The 24,964-nt window shown below is 42.6% G+C and overlaps 1 protein-coding gene across 1 annotated transcript in view; it reads right to left on the bottom strand.

The window, feature by feature from the left end:
• Positions 1–24,964, bottom strand: part of Kif26b (kinesin family member 26B) — a 471,784-nt gene that overhangs the window by 72,440 nt on the left and 374,380 nt on the right. Inside the window, exons 6-9 of the mRNA XM_076831744.1 lie at positions 13,074–13,280; positions 8,251–8,344; positions 6,762–7,024; positions 4,054–4,237 (exon numbers count right to left, since the gene is read on the bottom strand). Coding sequence (XP_076687859.1) covers positions 4,054–4,237; positions 6,762–7,024; positions 8,251–8,344; positions 13,074–13,280 — 748 coding nt within the window. The remainder of the gene's footprint in view (positions 1–4,053; positions 4,238–6,761; positions 7,025–8,250; positions 8,345–13,073; positions 13,281–24,964) is intronic.

Genomic DNA, 24,964 nt, shown 5'->3' with positions numbered 1-24,964 from the left:
AGGTGAGACATGGCTGGAGGAGGTGGGTCACTGAGGAGGTGAGTCACCTGAAAGGGTTCATCTTCCTTGTAGATCCTCCCCCTTTCTCTCTTTCCATATTCCTGAGACTGCCATGAACTGACAGCTTTCCTCCACTGGGCACTTCCCCATGATGTGCTGTCTCACCCTGGGCCCAAAGCAATGGAGTTTGCCATCTATGAACTGAGACCTCTGAAACCATGAGCCTCAAACACACTTTCCCTGTTCTAAGCTGTTCTTGTCAGGTATTTTGGTCACAGCATTGAAAAGGTGACCAAAGCAAATTTCCAAGGAGGCTTTCAAGCCATTACAGATTTAGAAGGGCGAGACCTCTATGATGGGTAAAGAATCAGCCTTGGAGCTGGGGATGTGGCTCAAGTGGTAGCACGCTCGCCTGGCATGCGTGCGGCCTGGGTTCGATCCTCAGCACCACATACAAAGATGTTGTGTCTGCCGAAAACTAAAAAATAAATATTAAAAATTCTCTCTCTCTCTCTCTTAAAAAAAAAAAAAGAAAAGAATCAGCCTCACCAATGTTCCCCACTGTTTTGAGTCTAGCAGAATGCTATCTGCAAAACAGTGATTTATCAACAAAGAATGTTCATTTGATCTTGACTGGAAAGGTTTAAAACATTTGTCTCTCTACTTATATGTGTATAAGATTCAGGTACATATAATCACAGGGTGTCTTCTTTTCTTGCAGCACAGGTCTCTGATATTCTAACGGCCTGGTTAATAGCAGCAGCGAGCGAGCTCTGCTTCCTGCTTCCCTGCAGGGTGACTAATTAATAAACTTTCTCTTAATTGAGTTTTGCCTGCCAAGTCCACAGGGATTATTGCTTATATATAAGTAAACAAAATTTCCATTTTAAACAACACTTCAAATCTTTTCATTATATTTTAAACGTGCATATTTAATAAAGTTAAGCGAGCTGTGGGCTAAGAGGCTGTGGGTTTTGTGGCCCAGATCCCTTCCCTCTGGAGGAGCTGGGTGCTCTGGCAGGTAGGAGGTGTCCCCCAGATTCTTCTGAGGCATAACCCTCAGCAGCCTGGACTCTTGCCCCTTCTCTATTCTCCTCTATTGCAACATTAGAAACTACCTAAAAGAGGTTTTGGGAAGCCATTAATGGTATTTGCCTTTTCCTTTAACCTGAATTTATTATTTAAAAGCAATTCTTTTCACAATTTAAAAATAGGAAGAAGATGAATTTCATGTTAAATATTTAATAAATGCCTAGGTTTGCTAGGTACCAATTTGGGGAGGCACTTTCGATTTAGGAAACTTCTTCCACCAAAGCTTTGTGGAAACTGAATTTCAGGACCTTACATTTGAGATATTTTAACTGTTTCATTGTTTCACAATATTTTCCCCTACTCTCAGATTCCAAATTGAAAGCAGAACAAAAAAATAAAAAAGTGAAAAACTAAAAACAGAGTCATCCCCCCATCCCCAGTTTGGTTTGCAACATAGAAGAACGGGGGTTGTCCCACCCTCTAGGATTTTCTGCTCAGTGCATTTGGGAGCTGTTGGCTCCCAAAGAGATTCAGGTATTCTGTGAGCTACCCTTTGCTGAAAACACAAGAACCCACAGCAGGCTATTATTATTTTTATTATTTTTGACAGCTACTTTGAAGAAATAAACATTTTTCAGACTCTCACATTCACTCTGCTAAGACATTAACCAGAAAAAACAGTGAAGGCAGGATGTAAAGCCAGTTCCCAGATTGTTAGGAGAAACGTGCATTCAATTTTGTGGTGGATTTTCAAGGTCTAGATCTTCTTACCCTTCTCCTAATCCCTTGTTTCCTTCCTTACAAATGTTAAGTGCTCTGAAACTGAACTCATCTTTCCTGAAAGAGTCCCCCTCAGCATATTCTGCTCTGTCCCAGTCAAATCCTTCTCATCTTTCTGAGCTGTCAAGAGAAGTCTGGTCTTCTGCTAACAGCCCACCTTCCTGGGGTGCCCAACGCACTGCAAATCAGAGCCAATATCTCTGGACCCCTTGGGCAGCAATAGCTCAAGGTTGATTTTCAGAGCTATAAAGGGTAAACTTGGTTAGTGGAACTCCAGCCCTGGGTGAGGGTATTTTCATTTATTCCTGGGGATGGGTACAGAGGACAAATCTTTAAACCAGTTAAAGAAGCAGGCAGCAAGGAAGATAAGTGATCACCTGATTCATGCAGCAACACAGATGCATCTCAGGCACAAAAGGCCACGTTATGGGTCACATGATTCCATTCATATGCTATTATTGATAAAAACCAAACCAGAAAGATGAAAGTCCGAGTCAGTGGTTGCCAGGAGACTGAGACAGGGGCAAGGAGCTGACTACAAAGAGAAAGAGGGAACTTGACATGGCATTCTTTTGTATTTTGGTACTGGTTGTGGTTACATATTTGCCAAAACTCAACTCAAGACACATAAAAAGGGTAAGTTTCACTAAATATAAATTATACCTCAGTAAACCTGAATTTTAAAAACAAGAGCCAAGGAATAGGAATAGTGGCAGAACATGGACGGGTCAGTGGAGACACTGAGATGCGGGGAGAGGGGGCAATAGTGGCCCCTAAGAGCTATATCCAGGACTACTGGTTTTCATGTCTTTCAGGCAACAAGGAGACCTGGGGAGAAATCAAGGACCCTCTCCACAGATCCCAGTTGGATACCTTAATTCCAGGTTTCATCTAGAATAGATGTGTTGATTGCCTCTGTTTTAGTCAATTGCATTTATAATTTCCAGGCTAGGATTATTTTCTGAATTTAAGAGGTTTCTTTTGTTTATTTGCTTTTCTGGCATCCAGTGTCCTTGGGAAAATCAATCAGGGAACACTAAGGGCCAGTTGCCTGGGTTTTGAAAACTCTACAGTGGTAGCCTGATAAGGAAGCCGCTGTCTGGCTGGGCCAAGCCAAGCCTCCTGGCCCACAATTTGTTTTTGTTTGTTTGTTTTGGGGGGGAGGGTACTGAGAATTTAACCCAGGAGTGCTTTTCCACTGAGCTACATCTCCAGTTCTTTTTATTTTTTAATTTTGAGACAGGGTCTCAGTAAGTTTCTTAAGGCCCTGCTAAATGGCTGAGGCTAGCTTTGAACTTGTGATCCTCTTGCCTCAGACTCCTCAGTCACTGGGATTACAAGAGTGTACCACCATGCCCAACTCACAACTTGTTTTAGGAAACCCAGTGAGGACAAGGGACCACTTTGCCTGTGGTCCAAGATCTCCCACCTTCTTCCACTATGACACTCATTTGAACACTAGCACTCAAATCTGGTGAGCTTTAAGTAGATGCCACTGAAGGGCAAGGACGGAGAAATACACCAAGACCAAGTGCCAGCTTTGACAAAGTAGTCATGAAGGGACTGGGAACCACAGCATTGGGGTCCTAGCAGAATAGCTGTGTTTTTACAATGAAACGTTACTGGTGGGATCCTGCCTGAGGGAGGCAACCACTCTCTGGTTAGTTATTCCAAAGTCTGATTTACAGACTATTTAAATCCATGGAGTAGACTCAAGTTAACAATGAATGGCATGTTGCCAGGGTGTGCTGGTGGCCAAATGTTGGCCTTTTGTGATGAGCACCTTCAGTTTTATAAACAGAAAGATACTATTCAGCAAGCAGTTGTTGTGTTTAAGTTTCTTCTTTTACATGCCCATGGCAATCACATTGGTAAATTATCTTTATCAAAGCAAACCCTTTTGCCCTTGGACAATTCAAAAGTGAACTTCAGCCCAGACTCTACAATTATCCTGAATTACAAATCACTCCATGTTGGTGTCATTCTGTTAAGAAAAGGTCATGGGGGCTGGGGTTGTGGCTCAGTGATAGAGTGCCCGCCTAGCACAGTGAGGCACTGGGTTTGATCCTCAGCACCACACATAAAAATAAATAAATAGAATAAAGGTACTGTGTCCATCTACAACTAAAAATTTTTTTTTAATTAAAAAAAAAAAGAGAGAGAAGGTCATGATGGCCCTGGAGGAAGGGGTCTGCTGGGTGAGAGCTGATGAGGAGGTGCGGGAGGGAGCCAGGCACTTACTTCCGCCTTTCCCACTCTTCTCCATCCGGTACTGGTAGATGTGCAGGGTGAAGAGCATGTGGGAGTTGCGGTGGTCATCTTCATCGCAGTCCTGCTGATTGCTCCGACGGGAAGCAATGGCAGCGTCCAGGAAGAAAGCCGCCTTCTCTGCAGTGGGGGCCCGCAGCTCACTCTGGTTCTGCAGCTAGAAGACACAAAGCCAAGAGCTGGGGCTGCAAGCCGATGGAGGGCTTGCCTGTCACTCATGCCTGGGTGTTAACTGCTCCATTCAGTTGCTGTCCACTGTGCCTAGTAAAGCCACATGCCTCTTGAAGGTCAAAAGTCAAACTGGAACTAGGCCCGGTATTCATGTGCAATTCTCGGTTTAATTAATTTATTTCTGCAAATTAATATTGAGCACACTTAGTGGATGCAACTTGTTTTTACCTATTTTACACCCTAAGTAGTATCTGTAACTCGCAGGTGTGAAAAGCAAAGGCTGTATCTGAGTGATCAATGGGAGCAGATGACCCATCCTTATCACTGCAGAGGACAGCAAACCAATAACCCAGGGCTATCCATTTACCTAAGAAAACAGGAGGGATGTGACTGCATGTTGATCTCAGAGATTAGATTGTTTGGAGACAGGGAGTTTGCAAAATGTGATTTTAGGTCTGACAAACACGGGTGTCCCAAGGAAGTATAAAACTTAGTTAGCTTTCACTTGATGCCTATTTTTTTCAGTTATTTAATGAAAGATAATTTTAGGCCACACTTACCAGTGTAGATATGAATAAGAAGTACTTATCAAAGGCTCGCTGAAACACCCAAGATACTTGAAGGTCTCATCTGTATTCAAGAGCTATCTAATTTCACCTTTAGTTACTGAACTCATGTTTGTGGCATAATCAGTAATCGATTAGAGAAAGCATAGTGTGCAACGTGTCTAAATCCTATGAGAACTCATGGCAATTATAGTAGCCTGAATCAGAACAATCCTATTATCAGATTTTGATCAGCATTCCTCTTTTTTTGTGGGAGAAAAAGAAACTCCTATTTCTGATTTGTTCAAAGAACTAATTTGCAGTATGTCTTAAGGTTAGAAGAAATACTGACAATTTTCTACTCTGAGTCTATACCTATAGTTTTGAAGTGTGAAAGCCAATATTTGGAACTTAAGGTCAGCAAAATCCTTGAACTTCAAAGAGAGTTTGTATTCTGTTTGTGGTTTTGTACTTGTCATAGAAAAGGAAACGGAAGTATAAAAAACATGTTTTCCACAAGGGGAATGTATTTAAAATAAGGAGGATGTTGGCCTCTTCATCTTGTTTGCCTTCAGTTAATCAGATCTTTCATTTAAGTGACCTTCATCAATGGACTCATAAAAGTGAACAGAGCCAGATGGGGTGGCACACACCTATTATCTCAGCTACTCAGGAAGACAAGGCAGGAGGATGGCAAGGTTGAGGCCAGCCTGAGCAACTTAGTGAGACCCTGTCTCAAAGTAAAAGAGAAAAATGCTGGGATGTAACTTTTGTGGTAGAGCACCCCTGAGTTTCATCCCCTGTACTGCAACAAAACAAAACAAAACAAAAAATCTTTATGGATGGCAATCAAGACACATTTTTTGTGACTTGTATGGGGACCAGCAAGCACCTGAGCATGTTTTATGCTTCAGAATAGTTGTTCTCAAAGTGTGATGTCTGGACAGGCAGCAGCAACATCACATATAAATTTGTTAGAAATGTGCTTTCAGGTGGTTCTACCTCAGACCTACAGAGTCAGTAACTCTGGGGTGGAGCTGAGCATCTATGTTTCAAAAAGTCCTCCAGGTGACTGATGTAGGCTTGAGAGGATTCAAAAAGGAAATGGAAGATCTAGGATATTTTAAGCAGAGATTGAGCATGGACAAGTTTGGGTATAAGGGTGTAACAGAGGCACAGGCACCTTCACCTATGCAAACAGTCCCAGCTGGGATGAATCAGGTACGTATTAAAAGGAACACCTCAGCTAATTAAAAAAAAAAATATAATAGTGGGAGAGAGAGAGAAAAAAAAAAAAAAAGAAAGAGAGAGACATCTGGTAAACCTTGAAAACAAAGCCTACTGCAGGAGGCCAAAGTGATTGTTCTGGATATGAACCAGGGAGCTCCTGAGTCATTCCTACATCTATTGTCAAAGAGCAAGGAGACAGATCCTTATAACAAGGCGTGACATCCTGAAAAGGCGAACTGGATCTTCTCTTGGCTTCCTTCATTATAGCAATTATATCATGGTTCTAATTAGAAAGTGGTTATTAGTTTTTCCTACAGCACTGCTAATCCGGCTGTAAACCAGTGCCAGAAACACAGTTTATAGGGCCATAAACAGCCCCAGTAATGGCTGCAGCTATTTGTGCAGAGCAGTAAATATTTCAGTTTGTTGTTAAACAAAAGAAAGATTGTACTTTTCTTTTTTGGAAAGGAACATAAAGAAAGTGAATTCAATTTTCCCTCAAATGCTACGACAATTGTGGTTCCTGCTCATTGTCAATTAGATTCAAGGTACAAATATTTAGGTTGGGTAAGCAGATGGCCCCACAGCTGCAGGCCATAAAGTTCCAGTCCACTTTAAAGTAAACACTTGTAAGCTTCCCAGTTTACATGGTGAATGATTCACAGCTCAACTGCCCCAGCCTCCGAGGTAGGGATGAGCCACCTCAGGGCAAGCCAAACTTCCAGAAGCAATCACCTGTGTGCCACAGATGGGGTCTTCGCAGAGGTACACGCCCGGGGACTGGCCATCCTGCAGACTACCAGTGGCCACCTCAGATAGAAGGTCCCGCAGGTTTTCTTCTTTCCCCCACACCTCAACGGCTGAGATCCGAACAGAGAAACGGGCTCCCGTCTTTTCTTTCCGTTCATTGATGAGCTTAAAGAGCCAAGAGATGGCACAGGGAATGATGCCAAGGTTCTGCATGGAATCGTCCTTCCCGATCATGGTATAGGATTTTCCTGTGGGAGCAAGGAAAGGGAGAAGAGCAGGCTGATTGTTGGCATCATGCTACAGAGTCTCAAAAATAGATGCTAAGGATTCAGAAGGCAGGCATGGGAGTGAGTGAAAGAGAAGGAAGGGAATTAGAAGGTAAGAAAAATAGTGTGCATTTGATGACAAATAAAAAAAAAAAAAAGGCAGTTCCTAGTACTAGCAATGAAATGGCTATAATACAGAATGTGAGAGCCCAAACAAATGACAAGATGAAATCACAGTGCACCTTGAAGAGGATCACACACATCACAGGCTATCCAGTTTCTGCATTGTTTTACATATAGTGGGAAGGCAGGGACTTTTCATCACTATTATGGTTCACTTTACATCTACCCCACAGATCAAATCCACGTATACTTTACATCCTTTCTCAAGTTAAATGCTGTGTATATTTTTTACAGCATGAGCAAATTCCATTAAAACCTGGAGTCCTGCTTTGATCCAAGATCAAATGAGAGGAAGGTCCAGGGAAGACAGAAGTGGCAGAGATGCGATAGGCTTTCTGTCCTGGCCAAGAACTGAGTTTCAAGCCTTCTGCAAGGTCTCTGATGCAATCTCTGCCTAGGGACACTTTTTTGGAACTCCCCAAATTACTAACTTATCAGGCATGTAATGCAAGGTCTAGTGAGCAGATAGAGGGCCACAGTTGGTATTAAGAAGGGACAGTGGAAGAATTCAATGAAAACCCTTGGGGGTGTGTCTCACTGCATCCTTTTCCAAATGCTTCAGCACAAGAGGATTCCTGATAGTGTCTGGTTGCTGGGAAATAAGGATGGCTTTGTCTGATGTTCCCAGACAGATCCTAACATGACACTTGACTTTGCTTAGAGGTTGTTAATCTGGCTGTTCCATTGGTTCCATCTACCAACACCAATCATCTTGGCAGGGGAGCAGGGGGTCCATCTGCTTCCCAAGGAGCCTCCGCTCAGGAAATGTATATTTTCGTGCTTGCTTTCTTAGCTTGACCCTGACCTGGACCACTGCTATTCCCCTGTTTCTTTCCTGAGCTTGACGGCTGCCCTACAGGAATGGGTGTCCACTTACAAGTACCTACATTTCAAAGGCAGAAGTAATTGTTCTCTCAGCACCTTAGAGAAATTTGACCCTTCCTTTCATCTGGGACTATGGGACTAATATAGAAGCACAGAATGAGGGACCCAATGAGCAGCATAAAGTAAAAGCTCTCACTAACCCAACTTGGCGTGGCCGAAACAGAACACGCAGCCATCCGCCCCATTGACCACAGACTGGATCACCTCTGCCACGGTTCCAGCACACACTTCAGCCTGTCAGACACGAGAGGAGATATGAGCCATTAATGAACCATACAGTAGAGGCACCATTAACAACGTAAAAGTGAGCCCACCTTCCTGGGGTGTAAGGTCCCAGCTCTGCCTGGGGTTCCCCCAGATGGATCAGCCTCTGCCATGGAGCTTGAGAAGTTCTCAGAACTCTTGGGTACCCTCTGTCTCTTGCAAGCCTGAGCATTATGTGAGCTAATTGCAAGCCTGCCTGCTGCTCCTTGGTGGTGCACTTCAGCAGTATCCCAGGACCAGGTAGGTGCAGGTGGCTGTGGGAGTATGTTTCCATGTATCTTGTTCCCTTCATTCGTCTACCATTCTGACCTCTGGGAAAAGGCATTTTAACTCTCCATTGGCCCTTGGAAAATTAGAACCTTCCTTCACAGACAGCACACACACTAATGAAATGGGCTAGGTTATTAGAAGGAAAAAGATGACATACTATTTCAGGACAAAGAACTTGAGAAAATTTATAGTTCGAATACAATCAAGAGGTTTATGATATAGGTCTGCCCTCTCTCCTGATCTCTTTCCTCTTTTTCAATCCACATTCTCCCCTTTTCAAAACCAGTCTTGTCTTTCTTTCTCTTCGCATGTATTCATTGTGTACAACATCAATTGCCACTTGTCAGTAAGTTAGTCGGGTGTTCTTTAGCCTATGCCTGCCTCATCTCCAATTTGATTATTAAATCTTTAAACAGGAACTTGATACTTGATGACTTTTTATTTTCCCATTAACACTCAATAATACAGCACTCTACGAATGTCAGGAATTCAGTAAAGTTTCTGGACCAACTTGGGGATCTGGGAAATCTCTTTCTGGTTAGCATCTAAAGTTTCTGCAGCAGCAGGAGGACAAAATCATTCTCTGTGTTCCTTATTTCTATCTTGGGACTGGAGTCGGAGCTCATGGAAGCATTGAGAGTCAAGCAAACACTGGGGCTCTGAGGTCATCAGGGCAATGTACCTCCCAGTAGGAACCTGAAAACCAGCAATCTCAGCTATGAATGTCGTTATTCAGCTCCAGGTCTCAGCAACACAATGAACCTAAGTATTTGGAAATCAGTTTTCTCTCCCAAACTGAAATTGAAAAACCACACTCCCAACAATTGTCAATTGTTCTGGGGTGGTCGCCTCAGCAATTCTGCCTGGGGTTCCCCCTGGCTGAGGGGGCGGTGTGACAGGGCTGCCGAGGGGACCACAGGATGGTTCACAACCCCCAGGACTGAAGCAATGAGAGCCTGGCAGTAGACTCTGAGACAGAGACAGCAGAATGTTGATGGAATTTGCCAGAGGTGCCTCTGTAGAGCAAGGGGACATTACTGCCCAGTGACCATTGGCATTTTGGACATGAAGCGAGGTGGGGGCTGGAGCCGTACATAAAATAAGCTATTAGATTCTTAAGTCACTGGGGAGAATGCTGATTGTGTGTGGACCAAATTGTCATATGCACAGAGGCCAGGAGACAAAAAAGATACAAGAATAGCCTAATAAGACACAGAATGTGGTAGGCAGACTCTTATAGAGTTCCCTCCTGTCTGTCCATCCAGACTGGTCAATAATTTGTTCACCTTATGATTATTAGGAGCTGACAGTGGCCCCTGGAAGCCCTTTGCTGCCTTTCTTCATGGACCCAGAGATACAGGCAGCCCTCCCAAGCACATATCTCTTGAGCAGGGCCTGGTCTGCCAGAGCCTCCAATTCATCCACTAGTGTGAAACCTCCCTACCACCCTTCCCTAAGCTACACCCAGCAGAATGTGTCCCAACAGAGTGCAGCTAGTGACTGCCCAGGCCACTTAAGGGTAATAAGGATGGTTCTCAAAGGCAAGGAGGAGCAGGCAATGCTATAGTCACTGCTTAACTTCAGGAGCTGATACTCTTTGAAACTGGGAGAAAGCAATCAATAGTTTATAATGGTCTGGGGTCACCGGGGTTGTTGCTGCTTCCCAGGCAAGAAGCTGAGCAAGATCTGCTCTGCACATTAGCCTGTTTTGAGTTTTGGAGTGCTCACTTTGAGGGGCTGAGCTGGCCATGACCAAGCAGCATACTAACATTAACAATGATGATATAATAGTAAAAATAGCTATCATTAGTTGAACACTTGTTATGTTCCTAGCTCTGTTTATCAACTCCGTGAATCACAATAGCCTGATGATCTCATCTGATGATCACATTTTATCTGTGTCCTCATTTGACAAATGAGTGCATTGAGGCTTTGAGAGACATAGTGTCTTGTCCAAGGACATGCTGCTAGAAAATGGTGGATAAAATGGGTGGACAAGACACACCATACTGAGCAGAGTACGGAAAGGTTAATGGGGAGAATCCAGGAAGGATGGCTGCTCAGGAGAGGGGCCATCAAAAAGTGACCTACTCTCTGGATCTCAGTTTCCGTGTCTATAATGTGAAAACAGTTAAAGCCTCCATTTCCTACCCGACAGAGTTCAAGGGAGAGTCAGTGACTAATGTATATGAGACTTCTTGAAAACTGCAAATTTATATAAAATGTAATAATATTAAACATTTGAACAAATTGAAATACTCTTAAAGTGAATGAACTGCATTATTGAGCATATTGAGCTTGGAAAACAAGTGCAAAATGTGTTAAACTAAGACTAGAGATAAAAAATTACTCCTTTTTTTCTGGAATAAATTTAAAATCATTAATAGTCCATGCATAATTTAGGGTTTCCTTTGGAATTTTACAACTTACCAAGATCTGTTTCTGAAAAGTTTTAGCTATTGTTAATTAAATTATTTGTAGATCATTTATTAGATCCAATGTCAGGTTCAAATTACCACTGGATGGTACAACACAGAACTTAAACAGAGAAACCATAGAACTCATTCATAAAGTACTTTGTCTTCTTATGGTAACATTCTTTGGGAAAACCACATGATCAGCTTCTTTACATATATATATATATATATATATATATATATATATATATATATATATATAGGACACAAATACCTTTATTTATTTATTTTTTATGTGGTGCTGAGGATTGAACCCAGGGCCTTGCACGTGCTAGGCTAGCACTCTACCACTGAACCACAATCCCAGTCCCATGCTCAGTTTCTTAATGGATAAAGCCTATAATGTGCCCTGTGTGCTTATGGTGTAATACAGGAACATGTGTGAACATCATTACTTCCTATACTCAGATTATAGAGGAAATTAACAGGCTGCAATTGTAACTACTGGTGTTGTTCTCCAGTTCAGCAAAAGGCTATTACCATACTATGCAGAGTTGTGTAAATCTTGGAAAGTACTAAATATTTATCAGAAAGATACACATGTCTTGATGCCACAGTGTAGGCAAGTAGGCCACCATACACTTAATAACCTGGTTGATGTATGTATGTATGTATGTATGTACGTGTATGTATACTTATTTTGGGCACTGGGGATTGAACCCAGGGCCTTGTACGTGCTATATATATAGTCCCCAGCTAAGCTTATCCCAGTCCTGGGTTATTTATTGATTTCTGCAAATAATCAGTCCCACACTCATGTTACTTTCCCAATCCCCAGTCCCTCAAAGTGGCACTCTTGGGTGCAACTTAGAGGTCCACATTCATCAGGAGATAATCCCAGTAAGAACAGATGTTGACTAGAAGCTTCATTTGCACCGTCTGATAGGGTCTGCAATTCCTTGGTTGCCTATGGTCCAAAAATCTTAGCTTTATGACCCCACCCCCACCCCAACCACCAAATAATGTGATTGCAAAAAAATGGCCCCAGTTCTCCATCTCAACCTGTGTGCATGCTCCTTGAAATGTGATTTTGCAGCTCATCCAGTAAAGAGAAGTCTCATCCCCATCCCACTAATTTGGACCAATAGGAGGCTACAGAAATGATGTTGCATCAATTGTGGACACAGGCCTTTAAGAGGCCTGCATAGTTGAGTCCTGGACACTGCCATGAGAACAAGTCCAAGCTAGCCTGCTGGACAATGAGAGACAACATGGAAGAGAGACCTGTTAACCCTGCCACGGCTACTGTAGACCAGCCGAATGCCAGCCAACCCCAACATGTGATAGCATCCAGCCAAGATCCTCGGAGCTACCTATCCAACCCACAGCTTATCACAAGAGAGTCAAACTAGCTGCGGAATTGCCCAAATGATCCTGAACAACATAACAAATGTTTATTGTTTTAGCACTGAATCGTGGGTTGAAATGCAGCATCAGTGAATTGACATAGCCGCTATCTCTGAGCCTCTTTCATTACCCACTACTCCACGGATTCTGGTGGCAGGATGCATGTTAGCCTCAGTTTCCCTGTCTAGCACTCTAGTTCCTTATTAGGACTACAGACCTGCCTTCAATATCAATGGATATTTTGATATTGTAGGGTCCTAGGACACTACCTGATTTTAACCCAGCTCCCTTGAACAATTTCTCCTTTCTTACATGCCCATACCTAGAAGCCCAGGCAGAATTAGAGTCCTACTGGACCAGTTACCAGCTCCTTGGGGTGTTTGTTCCTATAACTTCTAATTCCTGCTGTTATCTTCTTGCATCTGTATGTCAAACACTGATACCCAATAACTCAGAAGGAATGAACTCCTCAAAGGAGCTCAGAAGGATTTCTAGAAATCACTAAGTGGGTGGAGGAAATGGTCTATCAGGTATTCTGGATGACACCCTCTCCGCTTACAGGTTCTGGTAAATAAGTGTCCATCCCCAGGGGGGGTTATACTCACTTGTGAAGCATCTTGTGGAAAAACTGCATCAAAGGCAAACATCTTAGGAGGGACCTGGTTGCTTCTCTTTTGGAAGGCATTTTGACCTCCACAAGTAAGGGGATCATACAAGGTGATCTGCTTCTTCCGAGGGTCCACCTTTAAGAAAGAGCTGGATTCTGAGGTATCACGAGCCAACGTGGAACAAATACGAAGCATGACTTTCACCTATTAAGAAATGAAGATGGGAAGCAACATGAATTAAGATAGCTGGATCCTTATATACCCATGTGATATAAATATTCATGACAGCATTGAACTTTTTCATGATACATTATGATGAACTGCACAATGAATTAGCAACTTAATCCTCACTGGGTCATGGGAAAGCTGATTTATTTATAATTACCAGGTAGAATATTTTGATATGTCCATTACTTTAATACAGAGATGGCACATCCTGTTCTTTGTCTTCCTATTAATATAAATTAAAAATTAACTGTGCCCTAGTGGCCCAATTATATAGATGAAAAGCTAATCTGGACTGTCAAGCTATAGGGGCTGGTGTAGTTCCCTTGAAGCTCACAGATCAATAAACCATGCACATAAAAGTTAGCTCTATAATTTACTCCCCAGCTTGGCTCATCAGGACTCTGGGAGACAAAAATCCACAGTTATTAGTGTCATCATTAAAGGCCTGGGAAATGGCCTGTTTTTAAATGGCCAGCATTTGAAATGTGTTCCAAGGGGGCAACAGTGATAAAAGATTGGTTTGCAACATGTTATTTGGGAATCCCATTAAGTGAGTACAGAGAAGTTGTCATTTCAGGGAATGAAAGCGCATCTCTGTAGGAAACAGGAAGTGGTGCCCTTTAACCCATGTTCCAAGTCATTGAACATGAGCATCTCTAGTGCTCCTGACCAACCCAGCCCCATCTCATGGCTGAGTGTGGTGCTCATGGAAATGCAGAAATGAAGCTGAAGTCACAAGCAGATCTGGAGGCGACATGCCTGGGAAATAGAATTTGCTCCCTTAACAGCTGTTTGTTACTGAGTTGCTATTTCAGTCCATTTTCTTTGAGTAACTACTATGTGCCAGGCACTGTGCCACTCAGGAGGGATGCAAAGACATGTAATGCCTAGAGTAACAGATGTAGACAGATGATCTCAGTATTATAATTTGGAACATTGTGAAGGTATGAACAAGGATTGTTTCTAAACTCTTTCCTTCATATATAATCAGTTTCCAGGTGTGATGAATTCTCCATCATACCATTTTTGGGGAGAGGGGGGTTGTATATTTTTAAATAAAATGCCTAAAACATATAGAAATGTTCAGAGAATAATAAATATTGTGCACATGGAGTGAGGTCCATCTCAGCTCGTCTAGTGAAGCATGGGAACTAATTTGCAGTGTACAAGGCTGAAACATAAAGAATTCCAAGAGCACTGGGCCATCACAGGTCTAGCACTATGCCCCAGCTAAATTTGTCTTTATAAACTAATTGTTTCTTTCAGTGTGGCTCTGGAGGTCAGGTGTCACAGTGGAAGAAGCCCAAATTTGGGAAGATGCTGACCTCTTAGGGTTCACATCTTATTTCTGCAAGATTGTAGAAGAATACCTGCCATTTTCTGAGGGTCAGTTGTGTGCCAGGACTGTGCTATTATCAACATTATGTCATTGAATCCTCCCAATAATTCAGTGCATAGATCCAGGCTTCTCAGGATTTTACAAAGTAGAAAACAGATGTTACATGGTTTGCCCTAGATCACTGAACATGGGTGATAGGTGGGGCTCTGATCCACCTCCAAAGCCCATACTTCTTCCATTATGTCAACTTCTCAAAGACTCAGTTTTCTCAACTATATGACAGGAATAACAATGCCTGTTTTGTGGGACAGGTGTGAGAATTCAATGGATTGACGTGAGGTGCTGAACATAGTCGTAGTTGTGAGCACATGGTAGTTGAAGTCTTGTTCCTCCTTCCTCCACCTTCACTTGCCTCCCTCTGGACCATGACATCTTATGGTTTCCCAATAATGGTATTCATGATAATGTCTGAAATCAAACTCCTCGCCCTGGATGTTGGGTACCATGAGTCACACGCAGGACACCATGGAGGATCACTGCAGCCAGGACTCATTATTAGCACTGAGACTGATATGGCTATTCCTAGGAAAGCACCATTGAATCCCACCACCATTACATATTGGATAATAACCACTGCATTTATCTGAATTCCATTCTGGTAATTTCCTTATTTTCCAGGAGTCATTATAGTCTGATTTCAGTTCCTTTCTGTAGATTTGCCCCAGTTACACAGCAGGTGTGCTATGAGCATCTTTTCTCACTGCAACTTTTGGTAGGTAATGGGGGCCTCTGTAGGCAACTCTCCTTGCCCAGCTCTGAACAGCAGAAGTCATGGATGTTGCGAAACCAGGCAGAACTGATGGAGCCACATGGCCCACTGCTTTTCTATTTCACAATTTTGCATGCCATTTCTAGGTAACCAGAGGTGTTGAATGTAAAATACGAGCAAAGCCAGGCAGGAGCCCAGGAGGAGAAGCAGGAGAGAAGGGGCTGAATTAGTGAGCCATTTGTCCAAGAGGAGCGCTCCTGCATCTTAATGAAGCTCCAAGCCTGTGGTTCATTTTCTACAGATGGGCAGAAGGTCTCAGCCTCCGGTCTGGCCAGAGATACACAGTTCTTTAAAACTCCACTGAACTTGGGGCTGGGAGACATGCCCTACTCTATTATTTTCTTTGCAATTCATTTAAATAAATGGAGATTTTTTTTTTCCTCTCTTAAATGAAGAAAATTGGGTTTTTCTGCTTCACCTCTTTTGTATCATTATTTCTTTAGTCCAGCACTCTACTTCCTGCTTAATCCTCTGTAATTAAAGTGCTTAGGAGATAGCACTTAGGATCAAGAATGGCCCTCGGATTTCTTGCCAGGAGTCCTTGCTTTTGTTACAAACATTATTAAGTTTTTGGCAACATCAATTTCAACCCAGCCACTCCCACTGTTCTACACAGAAGGTTCAGGCAGCTATTCACAGGCACAGCCAGCCACCCCAGCTTTCAGGGTCAAGGGGACAGTCACTATGTCACTCCCAAGAGGCATACCTGAAGGAATGGGACACAGAAAGCTAAAGGAACAGTCCAAGTGGAAGCAAGTAGGGCCTGACACCTTGATTCAAGTGAGCAGAGACTGGCGTTTTCTGCACCCACGTCCCCTCCCATTGAGACCCCACGTGGCCTCACTTGTCTAATTATTCAGTGGCTGGTGCGACACAGCTGTTGCTTTGGGCCACAGTTGTCTTTATGCCTTGCTCATTAATCACTTCAGCACCTCCTCCTGGATGGCATCGTGAGATGCAGAGAGAAAGGAATCATGAGACGCTCGTTGAGAGAGGCAGAGCCTGGCTCCTGAGCTGCACAAACACTCCATCAACACAGAGGCAATCGCCGGCTGCCACCCAGCCTTAGTGAAGGCTAATGAGAAGTGGGGCCCATAGTCACTCACAGCACCTGCCTCACATGATCATAACAGATTCCTGTTTGTCCCTTGTTGTAACAAGCGCAGGCCCATGGTGCACACCTAGTGATGCTCTTCTGGCCTGTTTCTCTACCCAGATGCTGTCGAGCAGGAGACTTTTATTCAACTTTAACATTCGGGAGAGTTTGGGGCAACTTACTATTAGTAGGATCTCTCATCAATCAGAAAAAAAACTATGCATGATGATGAGATAGTGGGAGAAAGAGAGAACTCTGCCAATCATTCTCATGCCTGTGCTTTGTTTAAACTCCTGTGTGGATGCCTAGAACGAAGGTCTTCTCTAAAAATTCATAATACATAGTTTTTTTCCCCTCTACAAGGTTATAGGTTAGAAAGTTAAATTAACTACTAAAATCTTTCAGTGCCTTTACTTTACACTGATTTTAAAGAATCATCTCAGTAGAAATCAGTCAAGGTGCAGATGGATCAACCTATCCAGAAACACCATTTCATGTCATTTTTGTCTGAATCCCAGCAGTATTCAAATTTTTTTTTGAAGGGGGTGGTATTGGGGATTGAATCCAGGAATGCTTTTGCCACTGAGCCACACTGCCAGCTCAGCTCTTTTTATGTTTTATTTTGAGACAGGGTCTCACTAAATTGCTTAGGACCTCACTAAGTTGCTGAGGCTGACCTTGATCCTCCTGCCTCAACCTCCTGAGTAAGTGGGATATAGGCTGGGGCCATCATGTCCAGCTAGGATTTTTTTTAAGCCTTCCAGATCTATTCTGAAGTTCCAAGAACCTGTCTAGAAACTGTTCTCTAAGGTACATCAGAGGCAAATAAGAGAGGTTGGTCAAAACCCACCCACAGGAAGAATGGTGTGTAGAGGGGAACTGTACACGGTTGCCAGGTGAGATTCTAAAAAGAAAGACAAGACAGTCAATCTGTAGAGCCCATTAGCAACTAACTCCAGCCCAGGATTCTGGTTCTGTCCTACTGAGACAAATGGCAGTGACAGGGACACTGGGATTCCTCTTGGGAGTGTAAGCTGCAGGAATCTCATCATGCTCGCCTCACATGGGGGAGAGCCAAGTATGGGTGAAATGGCTGAGCTCAGGGTGCCCCAACTGCCTAAGAGAGCTGCCAGTGGAGGAGAAAAGCAGGGCCATGTCCTTGGGACAGATCAGGCAGCCTCTCCTGGTTTCCACATATTTGGGGATGGGGTTCAACAGTTGAAAGAAAAACTCAGAAGGACAACAAGCGTTCATTGTTTCTAAATGGTTGAGCTCCCTCCTTACAGGAACAGGGTGTGATGGGCACCGCAGTGAACCAAGTGCTATGGCTAGGATCTAACACAGATGTCACTACCACTGAGGTGCCGTCTTGTGTCCTCATCTCTAAGATGGGCCTGCTGTGCCACCTCCCTTGAAGGACAGATGTGAAGAACAAAGAGATAAAAATAGATTGTAAAGAATACATATTTAGGGCTGGGGCTGGGGCTCAGTGGCAGAGCGCTTACCTAGCATGTGTGAGGCACTGGGTTCCAGTCTCAGTACCACATATAAATGAATGAATAAAATAAAGGTCCATAAACATCTAAAAATATTTTTAAAAAAGAATACATATGTAAGGCTGGGGTTGTGGCTCAGTGGTACAGCACTTGCCTCACATGCGTGGGACACAGGGTTGGATTCCTCAACACCACATAAATAAATACAATAAGGTATTATGTCCATCTACAACTAAAAAATATTTTTAAAGATTAAAAAAAGAATACATATGTAAAGTAGTGCAGTTGCCCTCTCTACCTGGCTCTGCTCCACAGACTCAGGCAATTATGGATAAATCTATTAGGAAAAAAACTGAATCTGTACTGAACACATACACACTTCTTTCTTGTCATTACTCCCTAAACAATGCAGGATAACAACTATTTACATAGATTTACATGGTTTTAAGCATTAGAAATAATCTAGAGGCAATTTAAAGTATATGGAGGATTGTATAAATTGTATGAAAATACTATGCCATTTTAGATAAGGGCCTTAAGCATCTGTGAATTTTGTTATATACGGGGGATCCTAGAACCAACCCCCCATGAATACCAAGGGACAACTGTGTTATCCTAGAGAAGCAAGGAAGGGAGGAAGGAAGGAAAGAAATATTCATTTTTCTCCAACCAATTGATATAACAAACATTCTTATATCAAATAACACTGCCAGAAGTCTTCTCCTAAGGTATATGTATGTACATGGTTTTTTGTTTTGTTTTGCTTTTGTGGTACTGGGGATTGAACCCAGGAGTGCTCTATCACAGAGCTGTATCCCCAAATCCTTTGATTTTACTTTTTATATTTTGAGACAGGGCCTCACTAAGTTGCTGTGACTGGCCTCCACTTCATGATCCTCCTGCCTTAGCCTTCTGAGTTGCTGAGATTATAGTCGCTGCCACCACACCTTGCTACCATAGTTTAATAGTAAAAATTAAAGCATGCCTGGCATGGTGGTGCATGCCTGTAATCCAAGTAACTCTGGAGGCTGAAGCAGGAAGATCCTAAGTTTGAGGCCAGCCTCAGCAACTTAGTGAGACCCTGTTTCAAAATAAAAAATAAAAAGGAGATACAGTTCAATGGTAAAGCTCCCCTGGGTTAAATCCTAAGTACCCCCACCCAAATAATAATAATACAAATAAAAGCAAAATTAAACATACACATACACAAAAACAAGAGACAAAAATCAAATTATTTTCTTTATTCCTTTCACCAAAATTAAAGAATATAAAGTCATTACATTTTTTGTAAAGGTGACTAATTCATGCAAAATTTGATCTGAGTATCTGAACATTAAATGTGGTATTTCTTATAATTTTTCCTTTCTTTTCTCTCTTATTCAGGCAACATGCTGCACGTGCTGTCTGCTCCTGGTACATGAGTCACTTCAGGAAAATTCCCAGCCATTCTAAGTAAGCCAACTGGAGAGATGGAAAACCTAAACAGAGTACATTTCTCATATGTGTACTTCTTAGCACTCACAATTTTCTGATCTGCCAAGAAATCCAAGAAGTTCAGTTTCTATGCTATGGTATTCTGACAAACAGAAGAGATTTTGATGAAATGCCAGTTTTTTAAAACTCACTGTAAGGGATTAAGAGTACCATTTTCCACGGCCATTATAATGTAAGATTGTATTGGTAACCCAGTGTAACCCAGCGGGAGCACATTGGATCCCACAGATATGATTCTCTCTCCCCTTCTTATTTACCCAAAGGGCCGACTTAACCCAACAAAAGAAGTGGGCAACAATGCTCAAGTAAATTAAAATTGGATTTTATAAAGGGAGAAAATTTAAATGCCTTTCTGGTAAAACTTGTATAAATAATCTGAAATTACTTTTCCTGAAGGAAGATCTTACGATTTCATATGACTGAAAGGTTCCAGAAGTTAGTTTTAAAAGATCCCAGGAATCATATTCCAAATAGTACTGACCTTGGAGGTCTCAAATAACTCCAATAGTAGGAAATACAGGGGAGAATCCAGAAGGCTGTATAATCCCTAAATTTTGAGGGAGCTTTAGAATCTGTCTTATAAAGTTGTTCCCACAGACCATAGTTCCCATTAGAATCCAGATACACATCTGCAGAAACCCCAGAGATGTTAGTTATAGAACAAAACTAAATCGGATTGAATTTTTTGTATAAAAATACAACAATAAAATCGTACATGACATATTCAAAAATCATGGGGCAATTGTTCGCCTGGAGAAAATCCAGAGACATGTGAAGGGTGGGAGGCAAACTCCTGGGTGCTGAGGTGTATCCCAGGCCTGATTGGGGAGAACATCTGCTCTCTGTTGACATGATCAATCAGTCAGCCATCAGCACCACTGCTGTAACTTCTTTACAAGTTTTACAAATCTTAGAATTTACAAAGGACCTTCTCCTATTTAATTTCCATTTGGTTCCACCGTTAGCAGCTCTGTTAAAGAAATATGATTACTATCATCCCTATTTTGAGACAGAGGAGATGAAGGTTTGAGGTATTCAAGTGATTTGCCCAAAGCTAAGTGCCTGGTGGTGGCTTTGACCTTCTCCTCCCCTCCCGGGTCATGGGGAGAGCTGAAGCAGCCTTGGGGAGACTGGGTGGGGGGTGGGCCTGTTCCTGTGCTGTGGGGCTGTTGGGCAGAAGGCCGGTTTCTCAGAGGTGCCAGTAGGTGAGCTCATGTGGCGCCAGACAGCAAATAATGAGCAGCAATGCCATCAGAGAGGGAAGATTTGCATTATTAAGAGCGGGGCTGGGAAAGGTGACAAGAGGTGGTACAATAAGGCTAAGTGCGAGGGAGCATGTGCAAGACCAGGAAATGGAGCCTGGTAATAAGATGCACTCAATAAAGAAGTGCTTCGGGGAGTAAAGGGGGTTAGGAAATTCCCTAAAGCTCTTCATCAGTGTGCATCTGTCACCAAGCCCAGCAAGGACTGTAGTGCTGGAGGGAGGGAGTATGAAACCCAGGAAAAGAGTCTTCCCCTGTGAGGCACCATTAATGGCTGGGCAGCCTTTGGGAGCCGGGTCCCTCATACCAATTAGCAGGCTTGAGGATTAGCCAGGCTGTGAGGACCAAGACAGACACAATTCCGGAGCTGGACTGTCAGAAAGGACTGGAACTCTGACAGTGGTATATTTAGAAGACACTCTGTCTCTTGGCTTGTTCTGTTAAGGAACTTATTTAAATGGATAAACTGGTGTAAAGATCCACCCAAGGTAAAGCACCTTCAGATCTGAAGTGAAGCCAGATATGGAATTCTGAGGTGCCCCAAAGACGCCCTCCAATTGCAATGACACTCACTGACAGAGCTTCCTATCTATGACTTTCATGGAGTCCAGTCTGGTGCTGGGAGGAACAGGCTCTGAAGACAGTCTCCTGACTTTGAATTCTGGCTGTACCATTTACTGGTGTGTGTCTATGGACAAGTGATTTAACCTCCTTTGTGCCACATATACAAACTGGTCACAATAAGAGTACAAGCCTAGCAGGGTGACCATGATCATTAACACAGCACATTCCTTTCATCAGTGCCAGCTACACAGTAAGTGCCCAACAATATCAGCTGCTATTATTATTATTATGGCACTGGGGATTGAAACTCAGGTGCATTCTGACACTAAGCTACACCCACAGCCCTTTTTAAAATTTTATTTTGAGCTAGGGTTTCCCCAAGTTGTTCAGTCTGGCTTCCAACTGTAATCCTCCTGCCTTGGCCTCCAGAGTTGCTGGGAGGGGTGCAACATCCCACCTGGATACTTTGTTATTTTTATGAGGCTATTGAGTCTACTGAAAAGATCATGAACTTTGAAGTCAGACTTTGGCTCTTAGCAGCTGTGTGACCATGAACATATTATTTTAACATCATTTCTTCATCTGTGAAATAGAGATAATCACCCCTTTGAAAATAGACTAACCCTTGTACTCACTCTGACATAAATCCCTCAAATAACAAAGTGCTTAAGTTGTCTTTTTAGGAAAAGTCTCCCATATCCACTGTAGGACTCTCTTGGACTGGTTTTTAGATATGCAAAATGTCAGCTTATTCAGTCAAGGGTCTTATGACATCTCCAGCTCAAAATCTCCCTACATATAATAACTACTCCCCAGGGCAGCGGGAGGGAACATGCAACCTATGAGAGGCACCATGAGCATCTAAGCCTGCTTCTCACAGTCCAATCAACAAGCATTTTCTTTCCTCTCCCTTCCTACAAAGCCCCTACTACCAACTGACTTTGGAGGCAGATCTGAGTTTATGACCTTGCCTGTGAACTGCATAATAAAGTTCTTTGTTTTTGTGAAAGCCAGTGCCAGAGTATTGGCTTCTCTAGGCATTGGGCAGTGAGCCTGTGCTTGGTATCACTTCCTGAAGGTATCACATGATTATTAAGCAAATAATCATGTTAAGCACTTGGCATGAATTAGGTGCTCCATACACAATAGCTACCATCCCATGGAACCCCCATTCACAAAAGTACCAATTTCCTCAGGAATAGATGTTCACTTCTTTCCTCTCTCCCTTTAGCCACCTTGACCTAGAAGTTTAGGAGACCTTGTCATTAGATTCTAAAACATCTTATGCCCATAGAGCCCAGTTTTTCTAACTGTAAAGGTTTAGCTTAGAGATTCCAATTTCCATTCATTTCTTCCTTTGCTGATTTTTGGTAAATAATGGTGAGTAACATTGAGAGATTTTTCTTAGTACTTGATACAAAAAGTATTATGATTAGAAATGAAAAATACCCATTCAAAAGATAAAACAGTATAGGAAGAATATTTTAAAGAAACAGCAGTAGGTATCCCTTAAGTTAGAATTTTTTCAGACTACTCAGTTTGAATTTGGGGTATTTATTGTTAATGAAGGGCCATTTCTCACTAAAGCTCACTCATGTGTTACAACTGAAGAGCTAAATAACAGACCTGTTGTCAGAGAGCAAACACTCTGAAAAATATCACATGGCTGATGCAGACTCTCTGTCACCAAAGAGCTGCTGTTTGGCTTGGGAAAAAATAAGACCAAGGGAAAGTGCTTTTTCCTATAGTTCACTTTATGATAAATGGGAAAACTTCAGCTTGCTAACATGACACTTGATTTATTGTCTTCTGTACCTTATTGCCAGGGCTTTTCTAGCCCTAGGAATTTCAATATTCCAGATTCTGGCCTTTGACCTAGATAAATAAAATGTAGAACTCTGAAAATAAGTCAAGTAACCCAGGTAGGTATCTGTCTAGAAATACCAGCTACCAGATCTACCATCAAATTTGGCAAAACACCATAATAAACAACTTCATTATCTAAAATAAAGAAAGGGTAACAAACACGATTACCTACTAATTAGGTATATGTCTTTCTGGAATACACCCCCCTCAGTCCATCTTCTTTATAAACCTGTCTTAGAGGAGCTCTCTCCATGCTGGCTCCCAGCTTCTATTAAATGTGTGCATCTCCCCTATGTCATGTATGGATGAGGCCTGCATAGAACCTGAGGATGACAGCCTGGCTTTTCAGAGCTGCCTGGGGGCAGATGACAGATGAGACTGTACAGAACCCATTCAGTTTATCATTAGGGTCTCTCCAGCCTAAGACTGCAGCCTGGGAGTGGGAGAGCATCATCTCAGGATCTGTTGAAATTGGCTTCCAAAGGGTTGAGGAGTCCTTTCCTAGAAAAGCCAGGGGCATGCACATTTCCACAGTGGGCTCCTTCTCCAGTCTGGAGCTCTGCAATCTTAGTACCAGGGAAGAGGAGAAGGAAGAACATAAGAAACCAAGGGAATCATCCTAGTAAGAAAAACCACTGGAGGGATCTTTGGGTCAAGAAGTTGAAACCTGAAATAGTATTATATAAGATTTAGGATGCTAGATTAATTTAACTTTCTTGTTTTGAAATATTTTTTTGTTGTCAATGGATCTTTATTTTATTTATTATTTATTTATTTATTTATTTATATGTGGTGCTGAGTCACACATGCTAGGCAAGCGCTTTACCACTGAGCTACAACCCTAGTCCCTAAATTTAACTTTCATCAAAATCTACCATGGATCATGACACCAAACTGTACATTTTCATGTTCGCCCCACACTAAGAGAAAGGAGAAGAAGTATGGAGTATCTTGGTCCTGAATCCCTTGTCCCTTGCATATCTTACAGAATTTCATTCACATCCAACAATAAATAAAGAGTAGGAAAGTTTAACAATAAGTTGTAATTACCCTAATTCTTTTTCCATCAGTTCCTTCAAAAGGCTCCCATGCTCAGGAGTGCATCTGCTCAATCACTAAGCATATGTTGAACATATGCTATGCACAGTGCCTTACATCAGGGAGGCAGGGGAGAGGGACAGGAAGGAGGCCTAGAGGACAGAGAACAGTTGAGTCTATGCATAAAACAGAAGGGAGATGGTATCATCTCCATTTTAAGCATCCCACTATTTTCAAGATTTAGACTTGGAACTAAAGCAACTTTAATTCTCAGCTTAGCTCCACTGAGCCCTCAGCTTACTGCTGCCATCTTGTCGGAAGGATAGGAGGTCATGTGATTGGAAGGGACAGCCTGAAGGGAGGGGGAGGACATGCTGGTAAGAGGGGCCCAGTAAAGCCCAGCTGGAGGGAAGGAGTGAATGCTAATGAGAGGCTCCTACCACCTCCCCGAGAGGCAACCTCCTGACTGCTCCTGTAATTCCCTTCACCGCCCTCTGCCCTGGCACAAAAGCCCTTGCTGGCAGCAGGAGACAAGTTGAAAGCCGAATGATAAATTCTAATACAGGGGATGATTAGGAAGATGTGTTTTCTCTTTATTTTCTTCTTAAAATGTGTATATGATGGGGTAGGATAGTTAACTAATCACAGTCTTCCCTAGTGTGCATAAGATAAGAAC

Source organism: Callospermophilus lateralis, chromosome 13, assembly GCF_048772815.1.
Source record: "Callospermophilus lateralis isolate mCalLat2 chromosome 13, mCalLat2.hap1, whole genome shotgun sequence".
NCBI lineage: Eukaryota > Metazoa > Chordata > Mammalia > Rodentia > Sciuridae > Callospermophilus > Callospermophilus lateralis.
This window is presented reverse-complemented; position numbering and strand designations above follow the sequence as displayed.